Source organism: Mauremys reevesii, linkage group 3 (assembly GCF_016161935.1).
Source record: "Mauremys reevesii isolate NIE-2019 linkage group 3, ASM1616193v1, whole genome shotgun sequence".
In the NCBI taxonomy this organism is placed as follows: domain Eukaryota; kingdom Metazoa; phylum Chordata; order Testudines; family Geoemydidae; genus Mauremys; species Mauremys reevesii.
In genome coordinates this window covers 64,002,058-64,021,242 of record NC_052625.1, presented here as the reverse complement: position 1 = coordinate 64,021,242, position 19,185 = coordinate 64,002,058, and the positions used below count along the sequence as shown (strand labels likewise).

General features: G+C 58.7%; 2 protein-coding genes across 7 annotated transcripts in view; both read left to right on the top strand.

The window, feature by feature from the left end:
- TMEM63B (transmembrane protein 63B) overlaps positions 1-3,630 on the top strand; it is an 88,155-nt gene extending 84,525 nt beyond the window's left edge. For all 5 annotated transcript variants that reach the window (XM_039528948.1, XM_039528950.1, XM_039528949.1 and 2 more), the window contains one exon: positions 955-3,630. In XM_039528948.1, the coding sequence (XP_039384882.1) occupies positions 955-1,122 (168 nt within the window). In that variant the 3' untranslated portion in view covers positions 1,123-3,630. The remainder of the gene's footprint in view (positions 1-954) is intronic.
- A 5,840-nt stretch (positions 3,631-9,470) lies between these two features.
- The window catches only part of CAPN11 (calpain 11), a 30,981-nt gene continuing 21,266 nt past the window's right edge, over positions 9,471-19,185 (top strand). The window contains exon 1 of one of the 2 annotated variants that reach the window (XM_039530398.1): positions 9,471-9,624. The gene's annotated coding sequence lies outside the window, so the exon portion shown is untranslated. Of the gene's footprint in view, positions 9,625-9,663; positions 9,809-19,185 lie in introns of those variants that run through there. The other variant, XM_039530399.1, reaches the window with a different exon arrangement.

Sequence of the window (19,185 nt, the reverse complement as noted above, 5' to 3'; positions counted from 1 at the left end):
TCTGAATGGCACAAAGGGGACAAGGAAGTGGGGCTGTGAATCCTTTGCATCGTCGAGATTTGTCCTGAGAGCAAACAGTGTGTGACTAGTAAAGGAAGGGCTGGATTCCCCTCCAGCAGTGTGACTCCACTGACTCCGGATTCACCCCAGCGTACGGGGGAGGCCTCATCGGAATGGCTGCGTGCATGTATAGAGGCCGCTGCGGCTAACATGGCCTTGTCACCATTTCCCAAGCCCACGCAGTCTTGCTGCCACGCGCTCTCCAGTTACCAAAAGCCCTGTCTGGTAAAGTTCTGCAGTGACATGGCTGATCTGCAGATTGGGGAATGGGGGGAGGGCAGAATTCTGACTGCTCCCATTGGCCCTGCAGCCAGACAGGTGCCCTGTGCTGAACTCCAGCTACTTGATGGGGTGGTTTTGTCCCTCTGGGTTAGATCCCCTGCCACTCCTCATCCCCACAGCAGGGAAGCTTTTTTCCAAAGGGCCTCCATATGTGAGTGCCCAGCTTGAGCCATCTTAGAGGAGTTGATTGCCAGGAAGTGCTGGGCACCTGTCTTCTGGGGGGGGGAAATCAGACCGCTTTAATATCAGGCCCTCCAGTCTTGTAGGAGCCCTGACCGCCACCATTCCCAATTCTCCCACCCCTGGCTCTCTGGAGGGTTCAGATGTTTCCCGAGGTCTGGGGGTTACCTGTAATGGGACATCAAGAGCTGCACCCCGGGCCCTGCTGCTAGCATTTCCCATCCAAGCGGCGTCCCTGAAATCATCCAGCTCCTCTCTGTGCCCCCGTGCCATGCTGAAACCTGTGCATTCCATGCAGTAGGAGTTCCTTTCAGCCCCAGCATGCCCTGCACTCAGCATCCCATCTGCATGGTGCTTACCCACCCTACTGCGCTGCTGTGGCTTTCCAGCAGCCTGCACAGAGCTAACCGGTCTCTTGTCTCCTCTCCACAGCAAAAGTACATCGCCCAAGTGCTGCAGGATTCCTCTCCAGAGGGTGATGCGGCCGAGTCCGAGGAGCAGGGGTCCCAGGACGAAGAGCTCATCAACCCGGACGGCATGAACGACACGGATTTCCAGTCGTGTGAGGACAGCCTGATAGAGAACGAGATCCACCAGTAGCGACCCCAGAGGGCAGTTGGGGCAGGGCGGTCCCGGGAGCCAGGGCGGCCGCTGCGAACAGAGAGAGAACCGAATGGAGCCGGGAGCGTGGCAAGGAGGATGCCAGCCCCTGCCCCCTCCCACCTGCCCGGGCCGCTGCCCTAACGCTCATTCCAAGGGTGGGAAGGGGCCGTGCATCAAATTCTCCATTCCCTGCTTCCGCCCCTGCCCCGCTCCCTCTCACTCCCGTCTGGGTGGGTGAGAAGGGACCTGCTCTTACTAGTTACCTTCTCTAACACTTACTGAGACCATGAGACCCTGGGAAGGGGAAAGGAAGAGGAGGAGGAAGATGACTTTGACCCTTGCTGCTCCCATTCTGGGGGGAAGAGGACCCAGGGACAGCAGAAGCCTGGATGCTTTGAGGCAGCAAATGTTGGGGGGAATCTCCGGTCTCCAGTGGCCTCCTCTCTGCCCCCCATATCTGGAATCTTGAACACTAATAATTTATTAGATTTAAAAGAAAAAAAGCTTTAATCAAGGTATTGCAACCCCAGCTAGTAGCGGGCGGCTGGGAGCCCGGCAGCCAGCACTGGTCCTAGCTGCAGGAGGAGCAGTGCCCTTGCGCTGCGCTGCCCTTTGCCCTGTGGCTGTGTCGCACACACGCATGTACATCGGTGTGTGGGTGCCCTTCCCCAGCCCCTGGCTCTGTGGGACGTGAGGGCCACGGTCTGGTTTGGGGGAAGTGTAACAACCTGGGCCTGCTCCTGCTCTTCCCCGCCCCCCCGCAGCCCAGTGCTGGTGGCAGCACCCAGCCGAGTGCGGGGAGCGGGTGTCGCCCAGTGAAAACCGCGCTGGCTCAGCAATGGCTGGAGAGCACATCCGGATGGCGAGGATGGTGGGAGGACCCCTCGCAGGGCGAGGGGAGCGTAGGGGCTAGCACGGGCGTGTATCCTATCCAGCCCGCACGGCCTTTTCATGTCTGGTAGCTGGAGCCCAGTCAGGCCATGGTGGGAGCTCACCATGGGGCATGTGGTATTGTTTTAAGTGGCGTTATTTTGTACATTTTACCCCCCCCCTTAAAATAAAAAACTGACACCCAGCTGCCGCCGCCCCCCGCCCATGCTGTCCTGTGTCTGCGCAGCGGGGCCAGCAAGGGGGAGGACTGGGGTCAGCTTTCCCTGACTGCTGTGGAGTGGCGCTGGGCACTGAGCCAGCTACCAACAGGCACTGGGGCTGACCCTGATTCCCTGGCCCAGGTACACAGCCCTGGCTGACCCCTCTTGTGTGTTTGGTTCCTGCCAGCGTAGGGCTGCGACTCCCCGTCCCCATTGCTCAGGCAGTGTGAGAAGCAGCCTCTGCCATCCCGCCTCCCCCAGCCCCTGGGAGAGTTGGATCCCTCTTGTGAACTTGGTCCCAGGGGTGAGTGTAACATGCTGCTGTGGGACTCTCATGGGACATCACTGCCTGCTGAGCGTATTTCTAACCCTGCCCCCTCCGACCCTTAGCACCACACCCATGCTAGGCTGGATTTGCACAGGGGGCTGCGTGCCAGGCAGAGTGAGCAGCAGGAGCACAAAATAAACCTCCCTGATGGTGAGCTGTATTTATTTTCCCTTGCCTCCCTCACCCTGCTGCTCTGTTCGTTGGCCACTGCCGGCCACAGCCCTGACTGCACACCCTACGTGGACACTGCTCCAATTAACTGCAGCCAGAGCAGCGCTTGGAACCCAGTGGGTGTATCGGAACCAGTCGGAGCTGGCTCCCAGGAGGGGAGTAATAAATCTGCCTTGGTCCTTTGCTAGCAACTTCCAGCCAGGAGCTCAAAGCACTTTATAGACCCTAAAGAGTCAAGTCTCAGCCTTCCCCATCTCTGCTCCCAAGAGGGCAGTCAAAATCGTCATCCCCATGGTACAGATGGGGAAACTGAGGCACAGCAGGGAAGAGACTTGCCCAAGGTCACACAGCAAGTCCAAGGCAGTTTGGAACCGAGACCGGATGTCCTTCCTTTACCCTGCCCCTCTAATAGGAATGCCAGAGTCAGAGGCAATAGCAGGACTGGCTCCTTGATGTGAGAAGACAAAGTGATGAAGGGCTCAGACACTGGCTCATTCTTAGCAGCTAGCTGAGGGCTGGAGCATGTTCTTCTGTGGTAGTGGCTGAGAGAGGGTGGGCCCGGTGGGTTCCTCGGGCAGACTTCCCCTCCCCTCCCCTCTAGAGCTCCCTGTTGAAATGCACATTGTTTAATTTTGATTGATTTTCCCCCAGGACAGGCTAGAAATGAAGCACAGGGCTCTAAGTGCTTGTGTCCAGACTAAGGAGCAGGGAGGATGCTGGCCCCTTGGCTGCCTATTCCCATCTGCACCACCCCCTTCACCCCGGTGTAGTGGGCAGGCTGCGGTTGCTCTGTGTGTGCGGCTGTTGGGCGCGGTCCCGGGGCACTGCCTGGGGGGGGAGCTGTGTTCTAACTGGCACCGTGTCTGTGTCGAGCTGTGTATAATACCCTGTATATATTTGTGTAAAAAAGAAAAAATGGAACTTATCAGATTGCCAGCCTCTCTGTGTTGAATGGGTTCGAGCTGGCGGATGCAGAGCCACAGGCACCAATGGAGGGTGGCGGGTTCTGCCTGGAGCCTAACCCCAGAGCTTCAGGTACGTGTGGGGAGGGCAGTGCCCAGATCCTTGGGCACTGTGTGTGAGGTAGGCCATGCCTGGAGCCTAACCCCAGAGCCTCAGGTACTGTGGGGAGGGAACTTCTGCCTGGAGTCGGAACCCAGTGCTTCAGGCAGGGGCAGGGCGGGTGGGCTGTGCCTGGGGCTGGCACCCAAAGCCATGGGTACCATGCGGGGGGGGCAGCAGGGGGGGAGGCTCTGCCTAGAGCTGGGAGCCGGACCTCAGGCACCATTGGGGGTGGGGGGCTCTGCCCAGCCTGGAACACAACCCTTTCCCCGTGTTTAGTGTGCTGACAGGCCTGGAGCCACACGTGTTCCAGGCCCCCTAACCATCTTCCTCTCTGCATCCAGGATAGACTCAGACTCACCTGCCCAGAACCCAGCCTGGGCTCCTGGTTGCCACACACTGAGTCCCGCCTCGCCCGAGGTGCTGCCTGCTGCTTCACTCAAGCCCACTCTGCCTGTTAGCTCCCATAGGGCCTTTTGCCCGAGAGCACACAGGTGTGGGGTGGCATTTGCCCCTACCCCCCCCCCACTAGTGGCAGAGACTGGAAGCAGCCCTTGTAAGCTTCAACAGCCCCAAGGTGGGGCCTGTAGTGAGAGCCCTTTGGTGGCAGCGTGTGACAGGGTCCTCTCTTTCTGCCTGAGTTAGGAGGGCTTGCTGGTGGGGTAACAGTCCAATAACCAATGGTGCGGGGGGCACCTCCCATCCTCAGCTCCTAGGCCTTCCCTCTAGCTGTGGTCTGGCTCCAATATCTTGGCCTTTCCTGTAGGGAGACAGAAGGGAACTAAGGTCTCTGGGGAATGTGGTGTGCATGGCTGGTGTCTGTTACCCACTCTGTGTGTGTGCTCTCAACAGCCCAGTGTCTCCTCTCTGACTATAGAGGGAGGGTGGCTATTGTTGCTTTTCTGTGCTCCCTCAGCCCCCACCCAGTGCCTGTGCTGCCCCTTAGGCTTGGAAGCACCTGGCCCACCTGCACACACATGCCAGGTGTATGGCAAGGGGGAGTGGGTCTTCTTCCAACCCACCACACACAGTCCCACCTGGCAGGCAGGGCCCAGCTGAAGCTTCCTTACCTCTAAGAATATTTGAATCAGACACCACCCCCCACCCATCCCCTCTGCTCTTCAGTTTCACCTTCTTGCTGCATCCCCTGACACGTCCCCTCCCTGCGCTGCCCAAAGGACCCCCAGGCCCACCCCTGCATGCCCCCAAGAGCAATGCTTGGCACTTCCAGACCACGTCACTAGTTCACAGCACTGCCAGTGCCCAGGGGAGCAGCCTCTCATGGCTAAAGCAGTTGGGAGCCTGACATACTGCAGGAAAGCAATAGAGTGTTCAGTGGAGAAATCAGCTGGTGTGGGGAGCCCAGTGTGTCTGGGTGAGCTGCAGTTCCCTCTCTGTGCCCAGGACAGACTATTGCTCTTTTATAGCGGCGGGTCCCAGCCTCTGCTCTGCAGAGAGATGCCAGGTCGCTTGGGGCTAGCGCCAGCTTGTCTCCAGCTGGTTCTACCAATCTCCAGTCTCTTCATTGCAAACGAAACCCTGTCAAAGCAGATGGAAAGAACAAGGAGCCAGTCTGACTGCCTCTTCGGGGCCTGCTGCTATGCAGGAAAGAGGTGCCACTCCCAGGGACCAGAGCCGCCAGGAGGAGAGCACTGTGCAGGGGAGAAGAGAGTGATGCAGCTGGGCAGCACGGCGTGGAGCAGAGGAGTCTGGTGGGTCAGCCCTTTCAGGTGAGTAGGAGAGAAGGGAGCCAAGTCCCAGGCAGACACGTGCCAGGGAGAGGGGGAGCCAGCACAGGTCGGGGGGGCGGGGATGAAGAGCAAAGAGAAGCAGGGTAAGGTTTGTTTTCAGAACCCCAACTGCATGATAAACTATTAAAGAGCAGCAGCCCCTTCCGATGGCACGTATCCCAGGGAGCTTAGTGACTCCAGGGATGCAATGCAGAGGTTGGAGGGGAGCTGCATCCTGGGTGATGGTGACTGGCAGGGCACGAGTGCAAATGGGGTGGAGGGGCCCACAAAACATTCTTCCATCGATATATGGCCCATGCTGTGAATACGCTTGGGCGGCCCTGGGCTCCTGGGGCAGGGGCAGTCACACACGGGGCAGGAGCCTTGGCTCCTCAGCAGGCCCCGGGGAGGGCTGGGTTCAGCAATGCCAGCTCCTGGCAGCAGAGGGTGCTCACGGAGCAATCATTGGGTGGTTTACTCTAGCTAGGTCGATGGCAGGGGCCGGGTTCCCCTTTGCTGGGGGCTGCCTGGCTGCTTTGCTCTAGCCTGGCAGTCTGGGCAGGACTCAGACACTCCTGGCAAACGTCCCTCCTGGGCACGAGCGGATCCAGGCCCTGCTCTGGGTGTGGTGCCAGGCATAGCTGAGGCCTGACTCAAGCAGTGGGCTGTGGCTCCAGAGAAAAACGCAGCCGACTGTCACTAGAATAAGAGGAGGAGAGGGCTGGGCTCTTAAAGGCACAGGGGCCTTTCTGTCCCTGCTTGGGCCATGAGGCACCGTCTGCCAGGGCAGGCCTGCTCACCAGCTGCACCTCTCCACTGAGGTGCTGGGCCTGCTCCTGCTCCCCTAGAATCAGTGCCCAGACTGTCATTGACTTTGGCAGGAGCCGGAGCAGGTCCTCTGGGAAGGGGGGTTTGGGGCCCAGGGGGATACCCAAGGCAGGGAACTCAAAGCAAGGTCCCTAGTAGCTGTAGATTAACAGCGGAAACACCAGCCCCAGAAAGGAGTTGACAGGGCAGTTCCAGAGGGACAGGGCGTCTGGGGGCGAGGGATGTAGATTTCTCCAGCTTCCCCTGTAAGTCACTGACTATGCCCCCTACCCACTGCTTGTCTCCACTTGTAATGGTCCCATTGGAGCCCTTGTGGCTCCCACCTCCTGGGTCTGAGATAAGGCAGGGTCTAGAGCTAATGGACAATTCAGCAAGCGCTTTTCTGTACTGAAACCAGAAGGAATGAGTCCATCACCCAGCTCCTGAGGTGCTTTTGAGCCCCACATCAAGCCTGAGGCCTTGATGGGCTCTCTGAGCAGCTCTGCCCACCCAGAGGCTGCACAACACATGCAGTGAATGCACAGTTCTCGTCAGCTGCCTTTGCATCTCTTCTCAGGGTCAGAGGTCCCAGCACCCCTGCCTCTCTCCTCCAAGGGCTCAGTAACCCATCTCGCGCCCACCTGTGCTGTGCCCGCTGTCTCTACAGCTGAGCTACCCCATGTCTGTCCCCTGGCTGGTGAATAGGGCTGAAGGGATATGCCACTAGCTCTTTCCCTCAGCCAGGGTGGATCTTCTCTCTGACCTGGCAGCACTGCCTCCAGCAGAACTGGGAGTGGTTCTGCAGCTCCATTGGGCTTGGCCTGTTCTTTCCTAGCTTCGTCTGTTTGACCCAGTCCACGGGGCAAAGGACCCTGTTCTCTGGTTCCCGGCTTCTTGTGCATCCCACAAAAGGTTGCTGGGTATTTTGGAGCTAGCCCAGGACCAGTGGGTGACACCTAGGACAGGAGGGGTCCCAGCAGGGTGTTCTATTAATGCAGCCAGCTGGCTGGGGATTCTTAGGGGCAGGGACTGCCAGGCTCTGACCCCAATGCTGCTCCCTTGGAGCTAATGGCAAAATCTCCCACTGACCTCAGTGGAAGTAGGCTGAGGCAGGAAGGGGTGAAAGCAAAGATCCTCAGCCAAATCTAACCTGCTCTAAGTATGCAACCTCACTGGGGTTGGGACCTCTTTACAGCAGGGCTGTATCTTCCCATTCTTCTCTCTCTCTCTCTCTCTCTCTCTCTCTCTCAGCCCCTGGGGCATTTTCCTTCCTGCAGCTAATTCTAGTTAGTACCTGGCCATCACTGCCTGCTTTAGCCTGTCAGCAACATGATACGCCCTGGTCATACCACCAAGGCAAACCTGTCCTCCAGGGCAAACCTGTCCCATCCCCCCCTCCACCCCCCCAGACTCCTGCCTTTCCTGTGCCTAGGGAAAATAAACAAAGCAGCAGCTCAGGTGAGCTTAAAACAAACACTGAGCCAGAGCTTCTTTTGCCAGGACCCACCCAGCCACATTCGCTACACGGTCACCCAGCGCAGCATGCGCAACACCCCTTTGTGTGCTTGCCCAGCGCTGCGCAGGCAATGCCAGGTGCAGGCACCCCTCCCCCCCGCCCATGCATTTGCCCTGCACATACAGTGCCATGCACAGTGTCCTGCATGCTCACTCAGCACTCTTGCCTGTGTGTGTAACACACACACACCAGTGCATGTGTGCCTGCTCAGGACACAATACTGTGTGCAGTCCCTTGCACTCACCTGTATACCCATACAGTCCTATAAAGCTATACGTGCAGCATACACCTGTATAGCCAAACTCACTGTACAGACCCCCACATGTGTGCAATGACACACACACATCCAGGCCCCTGTGTGCAGCACACCCTTCCCTCCCACGGGCTGTGACAATGGGTATTACCGAAGGGGTGGGGGGGGAACGACAGTGGCATCTTGAGGGAGAACTCTATCAGGTATTTCATTTCAGTGCATTAACTCCTAGTCTGCGCTGCAGGGGATCTGGTCCCATTGAGGGGCATTAAGCGCTGTGGGTGGGCTGCCGTCTGAGGTAGGGATCCCCTGTCCCTGGAGACATGGGCAATGCCCTTCCCAGTGCCCCAGGGAGGGGATGCTGTCCGGATCACTGCCCTTCATGCAGCACATCCAGGGCAATTCTCAGAAAAGTGCCTGGAGTGGCTGGAGTTTCCCTGTGAACAGCTGGGAAGGATCCATTTGGCTTAAGGCTGCTCGTGAGGAGCAGGACCTCTTGGTGTTGGGGAAGCAAGGCCCAGCCCCAGGACATCCCAGGCTGTGTGAGAGGAGTGTCCTGCCATTGGAGAACGAGCAAAACACACAGCCCGGCTGCAAGAGGCATAAGTGATCGTGGTGAGAGAGCCCTCCTCATTGGGAAGGAAGAAGGCAGCAAGTTCCAGTGGCCTGCACATGGGAATAGGAGCCAGGCTTATATTCCTGATTCTGCTACGGATGTTTGTCACCTTCTGCCTCAGTTTCCCCATCTGGAACATGGGAGGATGATCCTGAGCGCTCTAAAGTGGTGAAAGTGTGAGGTTAATTCATGTCTGCAAAGTGCTGTGTGCTTGGCATGCAGGCTAGGAAGGCTGGGTAGTGTTTTGTGTGCCCTCTGCTGGATGGAATCAGAACTACTCAAGTGTGTGTCACAGACCCTATACTATTAATGGAGGTTCTCCTTCACTCAGTGGTTAGATCCTCCACTTTTGGACCCGGGCAGGCCTGAGCCTCTGCCTCAGCCCATGGTGGGAGCCAGGCTCTGAGCCTTCTGCTGACCCCAGGGTCAGCCCCTCTGGATCCATCACTGTGCAGGCGCCTTGCTTTCGGAGTGAGGATCCCTTTGGCTGGCGTCTCGGAGAGCTGAGGCTATTAGTGCAGCCTCCTCACCCCTTGTAACGTGCCCTGACGCAGCTGAAGGGCGGTGCAGGATCTGCAGCCTGGCACACGGGGCTGGGTGAACCCCAGTTAGGGAGGAAATCCTGAAGTGGGGCGGGGAAAGGGAGGCCTGGGCTTCTCCAGGGAGCAGCTCCAGGGCAGGGAGTCAGACAGCAGCTGCTGTGCCTTTAATTTCTCTGCTCATACTCCCCCCCCCTCCCTACACACACACTCAATCTGAGCTGTATGCTCGGCACATCCTGCCACCAGGCCAAACCCCACCTTTCCTCTGTGCAGAGCCAGCAGCGGAGCTAGCGAGCCGAGCCGGGGCGAGGGAGGCTCCCAGCACCAGCGCGGAGCCAGGGAAGAGAAGAGAGGGAAGGGCCCCTCTGGGAGCAGCCCACACAGTAAGTCTCTGCACTTCTCAGTCCCTCCGGCCACGCTGGGATCCGATTAACAGCTCAGCTACTAGAGGCTGCTAATTTCAGGGCCTGCCTGGGAGGGAGGGGCTGGTGGCAGGGACCCTTCCTGGCTGGGCACTCGTTCTTCCTGGCTGTGACAACTGCTTCTGTGTCTCAGGGAAATGATCAGGTGAGTTAGGGCCGTGGCACTGGGCTCCCCCCCCACCCCACCCAGATCTCTGAAAGTCTTGCGGGGGCTCACAGGGCTCTGGCTAGACGTCTGTGCTCCAGGCCTGGGGATCCCCTCCCTTAGCAAGAGTGGGAAGAAGGGGAACTCCCGCCCCTTTGCCCCTGGGAGGGCAGCAGTGGCATTTTCTCTCCCCCCCGCCCTGTGAGTGTCTAGGGCATGTGCAAGGGGAAGCGGCTCTGGGCTGAAGCCAGCTGCTGTGCTGCACCCGGTGCCTGTGAACCGCACAGGGACGGCAGAGGATGTGGGTGCTCAACCTGAAACCTGCCTGGGGCCCTGGGCTAGGGGTGGGTTGTTAACTGGATTGTTGTTCCTGCTCTGGAGTTGGGCCCCCTAGCGCTGCTCAGCGATGCCCTGGGCGCACCCGCCTTGTGCATTGCGGGGCTACCAGCCTAGGGGAAATCCCAGGGGGCTCTTTCTTCCACCCCTCACCCACGCTTCCTAACTGGCAGTACTGCACTTCCCCAATGCACCCTGTCTGGAGAGGAGCCTCTCGGTGGGGGCGGGACAGATGGGCCTGGAGAGGATCCTGCCATTCTGAACTGAGAGGTTGCTGAGAAATAAGGTCCCTGGCTCTGGCAGCAGTTGTGCTGCAGCAGTGGGGGCCCTGTTAGTGCCTCGATAGAGGAGGCTGCAGCCCGCTGTCCCTGTGGGGCTCGGGGTCTACAGTTGATCAGGGCTGGGGGCTATGTGAGAGCGGGGGGAGGCTGTGCGTGAGAGTGGCCGTTTGTTTCTTGGCTCCCATTCCCGTCTGTTTACAGGAAATAGCTTTCCTGCTCCAAGGCTCTGTACTGGGCCCAGCACCCTGTGGAACGATCTCCCCCTGCTCGAGCACCTCTGAAGATAGCACCTTTCCATTTGCTCAGCTGAGGTGTGAGACTGGCCCTGGCGGCATTGTGGTTACTATAGATCCCAGGGCATGTTTCCATGGAATTGATATGAACTCCCTTGGCCTGGCCAGATCCCAGCCTGGGTAACTGCACTGTGCTGTCCTGCTGGGCTAGTCCTGCTGTTTCATGTGAATCCCTGCCTTGAGCTCCTGTGTGTAGTGTTGCTGTCTGATGTGTTCCACCCCAGAAGTGGCTGCACTTCGGTGCTGGGTGACTGTGTATTATATGTAGTTTGGGAAAGGGGTGTGGCATTCCTTGGGCTGGTGGGAGAGAAAGTGCTATGCGAGCCTTGGGTAACTCTTTATGTTTTGCTGGGTGTGGTGGCCCAGGTGGGTCCAGGCCTGGTTTGAACTAGACACAGTTCCTGGGCTCTTCTGTGTGGTCTGAGCAGCCATCCCGGGATGCTGGGCTCCTCATGGAGTGAGGAGAGCTCAGCCACGCACAGCAGTAAGTCCAGCCCTGAGGCTGCTTGTCCTGTTTCCTTTAACTTTCTAGTCCTGGTGTGTGTGGGTGGGGGGGGTTACCCCCTTCTCCGGTGGTGCAGGCCTGTGCTGTGATGTCATTACTGCAGAGATGCGGTGCCCTCCCAGCTCAGGCAGGGATGGTAAGCAGGGTGCTTGTCGTGTTGCAACAGGCTCTTGATGCAAATCTCGTGGGTTGGCACGGAGCCAGGTTTGTCCAAGATGCTTTGTACACGCTCTGCTGCATCGAGTGCTACCCACCTCCAACTAGCTGTGGGAGGCTCCTGCAGGAAACAAGGCCTGCAGCCACTCCGCACCTGGTGGGCAGCGCCCTGCAAGCCCAACGGTTTCAGTCCTGGGTGACCAGGTCAGCTCCTCAAGGAGCCTCCCTGAAATGCCTGGGGACCAGCAGTGGTGGGAACAACTGGACCTTCAAGTGTGTGTTTGGGGGCGCTGCTGTGATCACAGGCCAGAAGCAAAGGGACCTGGACTTCCCTCCAGAATGGTCACCTGGGTTCTGTATGGAGCTGAACTCCTGTGCACTTGAACAAGGGTCTGCCTGGTGGGTCACCCTGCTGTGGGCGTCAGCATCACACTGGGGAGCCCAGTGCATTGTTCTACAAAGCTTTGAGTTCTGTTCCCACCTGGGGGGAGGATCAGCAAATCCGAAAGAGTTGGCCCCGGAGTGGTGGCTGGGATGGTGACAACCTGGCTGGTAGGAATTGATGGTGATCCAAGGTCTAGCTGGGGGCCAGTCTCCCCTGGTGCAGGGAGCTTGGAGAAGCCAAGTCCTGGCACAAAGCTGGAGGGGGAATTGGTGAGACAAACCCTATTGTGCAGCTGGGGAAATGGAGGCACAGAATGGAACAATGGTCTGCCTATGGGGGCACAGCGAGTCAGTGGCAGAACTGGGATTTGAACCCAGGAGTCCCGTGCGCCTTCCCTGACCAATAATGATTGCAGCCATCAGCTAATAGGGCTCAATCTGGGCATGACGTCACTGGGGGCTGAGTGAAGACAGAACTGGTGTACAGGGGCAGATTAGGGTTTTGGGGGGGGGGGGAGCAAGTGGGGGCCCCACCCCTTCCGCCTGCTGTTCCCCCACGGAAATGGGATTGTGGCACGGGGGCTTGCACTGCTCTGCCCGCCCAGTGCTCCAGCAAGCCCTCGTGCCCTGACCCCCTCCCCGGCAGGAGCGCTGGGAGCACCCATTTTTCCAAAGCCCCTGGGCACAGGCCCCGTTGACCCAGTGGCTAATCCTCCACTGCTGGTGTAGGGTTCGTTTGGCTGGTGGAGAGAGGCCTTTGGAGAGTGGAAGGGACAGCTGGATTGGATCAGCAGGAACAAGGAAAGTGTCTTCCAAACCAAACAAACAGGGCAGCTGTCTCACCCCCCGAAAACGTCGCTGTGCTGCTAGCGTAGGCTGGAACGGCTGAGAGAGGGAGCAAGCTGTCCTAGGCACCCGTTGCTCCTGGCTTGGGAAAGGGAGTGAAGCCAGGGGAGGACTTTGAAAGAGATCTCAGGGACTCCCAGGGCTGGAGTCAGCCCTGGTGTCACTGACTTGTTACACTGAGGAGAAGGCACTGCATGGAGAGATGGGGAAACCTATTGGGTCCCATCTCATCCAGCTCTGGGAGGTCAGTGCAGCGCAGAAATCCTGTCTAGTGCCTGCCTGGCTCCATTCTACGCGGCCTGGCCATGGGGCTCCCTCCACTTCTCTGGGGTGGCAATTCACTAGCTGCATCCATCTGTCCCCGATACCAGAGCCTTCCCCACACACCCCAGGAGAAGCCCATGGAGGAGGGTGTGATTTAACTGTTGTCGCGGCGCAGGATTGCCCCCCAGGAGAGCAGTTCATGGCTGTCCGGAATTAGTGGCAGCCCTGTTCTATTCCAGTTCTTGTGCCTTGCCCATCACCATGGTATTGGAGCACCCTGCCCAGAAGGGGGTTTCCCACCAGGAAGTCTCCAAAGTGTCGGCTGGACGCTGGGCCCCATGCTGCAGCTCTGCTGGGGAGCAAGCTTTGTGGCTGAACCAGTATTTCAGGGCCCTGTTGGTAGCAGTGTGTTTCTGGGGAGCTGTTTTCCAGGAGTCTGTGGAGCCAGAATTGCCCCCTGGCATCAAAAAGATGGATGCTGCTGGAGGGGGCCTGCCAGGCACAGAGATGGCCTTGGCACTCCCTGGACGACAGTTGGCTTGTGCCTCTCTGAAGCACCATCCACAAATGTGCACCCTATATGCCCACCCAGGGAACCCATTGGCTCCATCAGCACCAGCCTGCAGGGAGACCTCTGTCTGCTCCTGCTCAGCTCGCATCCAGACCAGTTCCCCCATGTGTCTGAAATGCTCGTCACTCCCTCAGCACTCAGGAGGCCTCCAGCATCAGCTGCTGGTTCCCCTCCTTTGTGAGCACAGCAGCCATCAGGGCCTTCCAAAATACACTGAATAACACGGCTAATAATAACCTATGCTGTGCGCTATGGATGTCTGTTCCTGCTGGGCAAGGCTCAGCTTATCCACAGGCGGCTTGCCCAGAACAGGGGGCTGCTGCAGAGCTGGGAGGAGCTATAAATCTTTGAAGAGGAAGCAGGGGTGCAGGAACCCTACAAAAGAGGCTGCTAGTTTCTAGCCCCCCTGGGGATGAAGAAAAGCTTGTAAACATTCCCAGCGTGTCACTAGCGCAGAGAAGTTTGCCTGAGTCTGCAGACAGCCTGAAACCATCGCTCTGTGAGGGCAGCTGCCCCCATCCTGGTGGGGAGGGGGCTGTTCACTCAGCTGATGATGGAAATGTCAGCATTAACCACTCTACTGCTGATCACCGCATGCAGGGTGGAGAGGGAGGGTTGGTCTATAAAGATCTATGCAGCGTGACTGGGAACGGCAGCTTATTTTGGTGCCACAAGTGGGTGACACTTAAGAGATGACCCCCAATTATTTTTTCCCATCTGGTTCCTGGAGCCAATAAGCCAGAGGGGAGGATCAGAGAGCTCCACCCCCGGGGAGCTAAACCCCAGGAGCAGAGAGGGGCATTTCACACAATGCTTAGCCTGAGCACCATTGTTTTGCAGGACAACAGTCAGTCCCTGGGGTGTCTGAGTCACTTGGGCAAGCCGTTGCTGGTTGCTGGCGTGAGTATGTGCAGTAGGGAGGGGACATGTAGCGCGCTCAGTGCAGTGGCGAAGGGCTGGTGCTGCCGTTGGGGAATGCTCTTTCCCTGGAGTGACAGTGACATGGGTAGAGCATGTTCACACCCATGTCAGCCCTGCACAGGCCTGTCGGGGAGGTAGGAAAGGGCCCAGCAGAGCAGGAGAAGGCTCGAGGCAGGGGAAACCGCAAGCCAGGAAACAAAGGCAGCACAGATGACTATGCCTAGTGTTGTTCCTCGCCCTGCCCTGCCCTGCCAGTCAGAGACAGGAGGAGCTAGCCCAGGGGCTTCCTGGATGGGAAGGTCCTTGACCGGTACACCGAGATGGTGTCACTATGAGGTTCTGGGACACACAGAGGTACTAGTGCTGTAAACCCTGGGGTGGGGAGTTGGCACTGAGAACTGGTGGGGATGAAAAAGGGGATTCACACTGTGGTAGGGAGGGACACAGGGATGGGGAGAGAAGCAGAATTGGTACTGCCTGGGGAAAGGGGTACTGGACATGCGGAGGGGAGTTGACACTGCCAGAGGAGTGGGCACCAGGGGCATGAAGGGTGATTGGGGCTGCGGGGGGAGGGTATATTCTCTCCCTCCCCACCTCAATGAGCATCAGAGCAGATACAGCTGGTGCCACCATAGGGCACCCAGTGTTCAGTGCCCAGTTTCTTGCCCATCCCAAGGAAGCCAGCAGAAGTATGGCATGGGATCTGAGCAGGGGGTTGGACTAGATGACCTCCTGAGGTCCCTTCCAACCCTGAGATTCTATGATCTGCCAAGAGCCATCCCAGCAAATACCATCCACTCCCTCCTGGTACCAGCAGGCACCCCCAGGATCAGTGGAGACCTCCTTGTGGCCCGGCTCCACCCACACTGTCCTGTGCTGAGGGTTGTTGTGGTGTCTCTCAGCGCTGGGCTGCTAGGTGTCCAGTCCCCTGCCATTCTGGGGGGCTCTGGCATGGGTCCCCCCCTGGAATAGAGAGGATCATGGCTGGCAGTAGGGAGGCTGTGAAGAAGGCGTTACAGGCCCCAGGGCAGGATTTCTGGCAGCAGAACATGGAGCCTAGCTTGGCTGTTGCAGTGAGATGTCCTGGGGGTAGCTTGGGGTGATTGTCTGAGCTGGGGGAGAAAGAGCAGAAGGAGCGGAAGGGGCTCTTTGCTGCCGTGTGCAAAGAGACTTCTTGTGTGTTTCCAGCACTAGCCCTGCTGAGTGTCGCTCCCTGTAAGATGAGGAGGAGCCAGCATTTCTGAGGGGACAGTGCAGGGATTCCAACAGGCCCTCGGGGTGATGTTTTACCTGCTGCCTCTGTGGGCACTAGTGCCAGTCCTCAGAGCAAGGCCTCGGTTGTGCCAGCCAGTGCCCACCGCCTCATGCTGAGTAGTGCCCCCATGTCTGGGCTCTGGAGCGGCAGTGAGGTGGGTCAGAGCTGATTTCATTGGATGGGGTGGCACAGCGCACTGGGCCCTGACGCTCTGGGGATCCCAGTCCCATAAACCCGCAGGCCCCAGGTGCTGATTAAATCCTTCAGAGGCAGGGACTTGGCAGGCCTTTACCCTGTTTGTGGTGGGCTCCCCACCTCCGCCCATCAGTCGTTCACCCAAGAGGGCGATGGGTCCCAGTCACAGTAAGGGAGGCTGGGGTTTGGCCCAGTGATCTAGGCTTGATTGGCTGTGGGGCCCACCCCCATATTCTGGGATGGGAAGCTGGTGACTGGTAGGGGGAGGGCCAGCTGTGTCCCCAGCACTAGTGGGAGTTGGTTAGTTGCACACACCCCGAGCAGGACAGAGCTGTGGTCCTGCTGGTCTGGCATCCAGTCTCCAGCAGGGACTGACGGCTGGGCGCCTTGAAGTCCCCCTGCATATGTATGCGCCTTTCCCTCCTGAACACCATTGTGAATAGAAATGTGGCCTGTCAGGCTGGATGCCACGGCCCAGTTCTACACAGAAGCGACAGTGTCTGTGCTATGGAATGGGGTGTGGGAATGGCCCCTGACTGTGGGAGGCCACCCCAGGGATCCTTTCTGCATGGCCAACTGGCCCCCACTTCGTCACTTGGTTTCTGAGTAGCACTTCTTAGTGGGAGAGGCTCTCCTGGAGCAGATGGTACTTTCCCAGCAGAGGTAATGCATGGGGGGGCATGCAGGGTCACATGCCCTCCCAGATTGCTCGGTCACATGGTGTGGCCAGGCCCCCTCCATGCAAGCCTGTGAGCTGCACAAGGCAGGGAGAGGCAGAGACAGGAGGAATATCTGGGAGCTGCAGGGAGGGGCCACTGCTTTCCAGGAAGGGGGGGCATTGCTTTTCAGGGGGAAGGGGCTGCCTGGGGGGCATGACTCAAGCTGTTCTGGGGTTGTGGCCCCCTTCCCCCACCATCAGCAGGCAAGGGTCTTCTCTGTTTCCCAGAATCATGCATCCTGTCAGCTCTGGGCTGGGGTTGAGTCACTCTCTTCTGCTGGGGGAGGGCTGCTCCTTCTCCTCCCTCTTGTCAACCTTTCCAGACTACTGTAACCCCTCCAGGAGTCTGAAGTTCGAGTCCCGCCACCCAGGGATGTAGCATATCGTTTAGCTTCACGAGGCCTCTGTGGTGTGGGACCCTGGTCAATTGCCCAGCTTGCCACCCGCTAACACCTGTCCTGCACTTGCTACCCCCTTAAACCTGTCCTGCACCCTCCCTGGGGGTTGGTTGGGAGCGAACCACTGCTCTAGCCCACTGAGCATTGCTGGCTCTGGCCTGCAGCCTTGCAGAGATCTCGCCACTTGCTAATAGGCCCTCTGAATGTGCTGACTCAGTGCAGGCTCAGCCAAGGACATCTCCAGAAGGAAGGGACTGGTGCAGGCAAAATCTGCAGTGCTGCAGGGCCCATCCCTGGGAGGGGGGAGCCAGAGGAACACCCACTTCCAACCCCCTCCCTTTCCCCCTGAGGAGTTCCCACGTTCCCACTGTGACCAATTTCCCCCCCCGCCACACACACACACCTGTGGTTTGTCTCAGAACAATATCGCCAACACCTTCTCCCCCACCAACCAGCAGGGATAGCTAGAAGTGGGTCTAGGACAGTGGTTTTCAAACTTTTTTTCTGACGACCCAGTTGAAGACTGTTGATGCCCGTGACCCAGCGGAGCTGGGGATGAGGGGTTTGGAGTATGGGAGGGGGCTCAGGGCTGGGGCAGGGGGTTGGGGTGCAGGAGGGGGTCTGAGCTGGGGGTGCAGGCTCCGGGGATGAGGGATTTGGGGTGCAGGAGGGGGATCTGGGTTTGGGGGGCTCAGGGCTGGGATGCAGGAGGGGGTCAGGGCTCTGGGCTGAGGGTGGCAGGCTCTGGAGTGGGGCTGGGGATAAGGGGGTTGGAATGCAGGAAGGGGCTCCGGGTTTCAGGGGGGCTCAGGGCTGAGGCAGGGGATTGGGGCATGGGCTTACCTCCAGTGGCTCCCGGTCAGCAGTGCAGCTGGGGTGTGGAGGCAGGCTTCCTACCTGTCCTGGCACCGTGAACCATGCTGCACCCCAGGTCCGGCTCCTAGGCAGAGGTGCCTGGGCACCACCACCCCGAGCTCCCCGGCCAATGGGAGTGTGGAGCTGGTGCTCGGGGCAAGGGCAGCGCGCAGAGCCCCATGACCCCCCTGCCTACGAGCTGGACCTGCTGCTGGCCACTTCCAGGTAGGGACTTCTAGTTTTACTAGTAGTTTTTACTGACTGGCTGCCAGGGTCCCTGGGTGCTGAGCAAGGCAACCCAGTGCCTCGCATTCCACGACCTGGTACAGGGTCGCGACCCAAACTTTGAAAACCAGTGGTCTAGGAGAGTCCCAGCCACCCCCAGGAGGCACTATGGGGAGTGGGGCAGGAGTGCTGGGTCTGGCAGGTCTCCAATCTATTCCAGTCGCAGCCTGATCACACAGGAGGCGCTGTAAGCAGCAAGAACAGAGCGCTGGAGTGAAAAGTTCATTGCTCTGAAGTCCTGGTGGGCAGTGATGAACAGTGGGCACATTGCCTTTGGTGGGGGCGATGGGGGCTGAGGTGGCCAGGATTCCTGCGTGCTTGGCCCCTTTCCAGGCAAGTCCCAAATAGCTGTTTGTAGCTCTGTGCAGAGTTTCAGCAGCGGAGCCGCCCCCCTCCCCAATCTGCTCCCAGCTGGGGTCCAGGGAGCTCTGTTTGTTCGGCTGAACACCATTGTGGATAGAAATGTGGCCTGTCAGGTTGGACGCCGTGGCCCAGTTCTACACAGAAGCGACAGTGTCTGTGCTATGGAATGGGGTGTGGGAATGGCCCCTGGCTGTGGGAGGCCACCCCAGGGGTCCTTTCTGCACTGCCAACTGGCCTGCCGTGCGGTCATTTGGTTTCTGGGCTCCCTCACAACAGTGTTTCAAAAGGAAGATGGTTACTGGGTTGGACGAATTTCCAGCCTGTTAACGTAATGGCTGAAAGTAATAGTCAGAGTCCGGCATACAGCAGTCAGGTACTGTGCAAGCTTCTCCAAAAGGCTCCACCATTGCATCTCAACCTGGGCTCCCCTCACACAGCTCTGCCAGTGCCCCTCACCCCTGACCTGCAGCCCCTCTGCTATCCCAGCCCTGCGCTCCCCACACACAGCTCTGCCAGTGCCCCTCACCCCTGACCTGCAGCCCCCCAATTATCCCAGCCCTGGGCTCCCCACACACAGCTCTGCCAGTGCCCCTTGCCCCTGACTTGTCTCTTCTCTGCCTAGCCCAGATTCCTCTTGCAAACTCTGTTCCCATGGGGGAGTCCTGTCCCCAGCCATCCCTGAATCTCCTCTTCCCCCACCCCCAGCCTCACACACGCTGCTGTGCCACATCTCATCTCCTGGTGCCTTTTT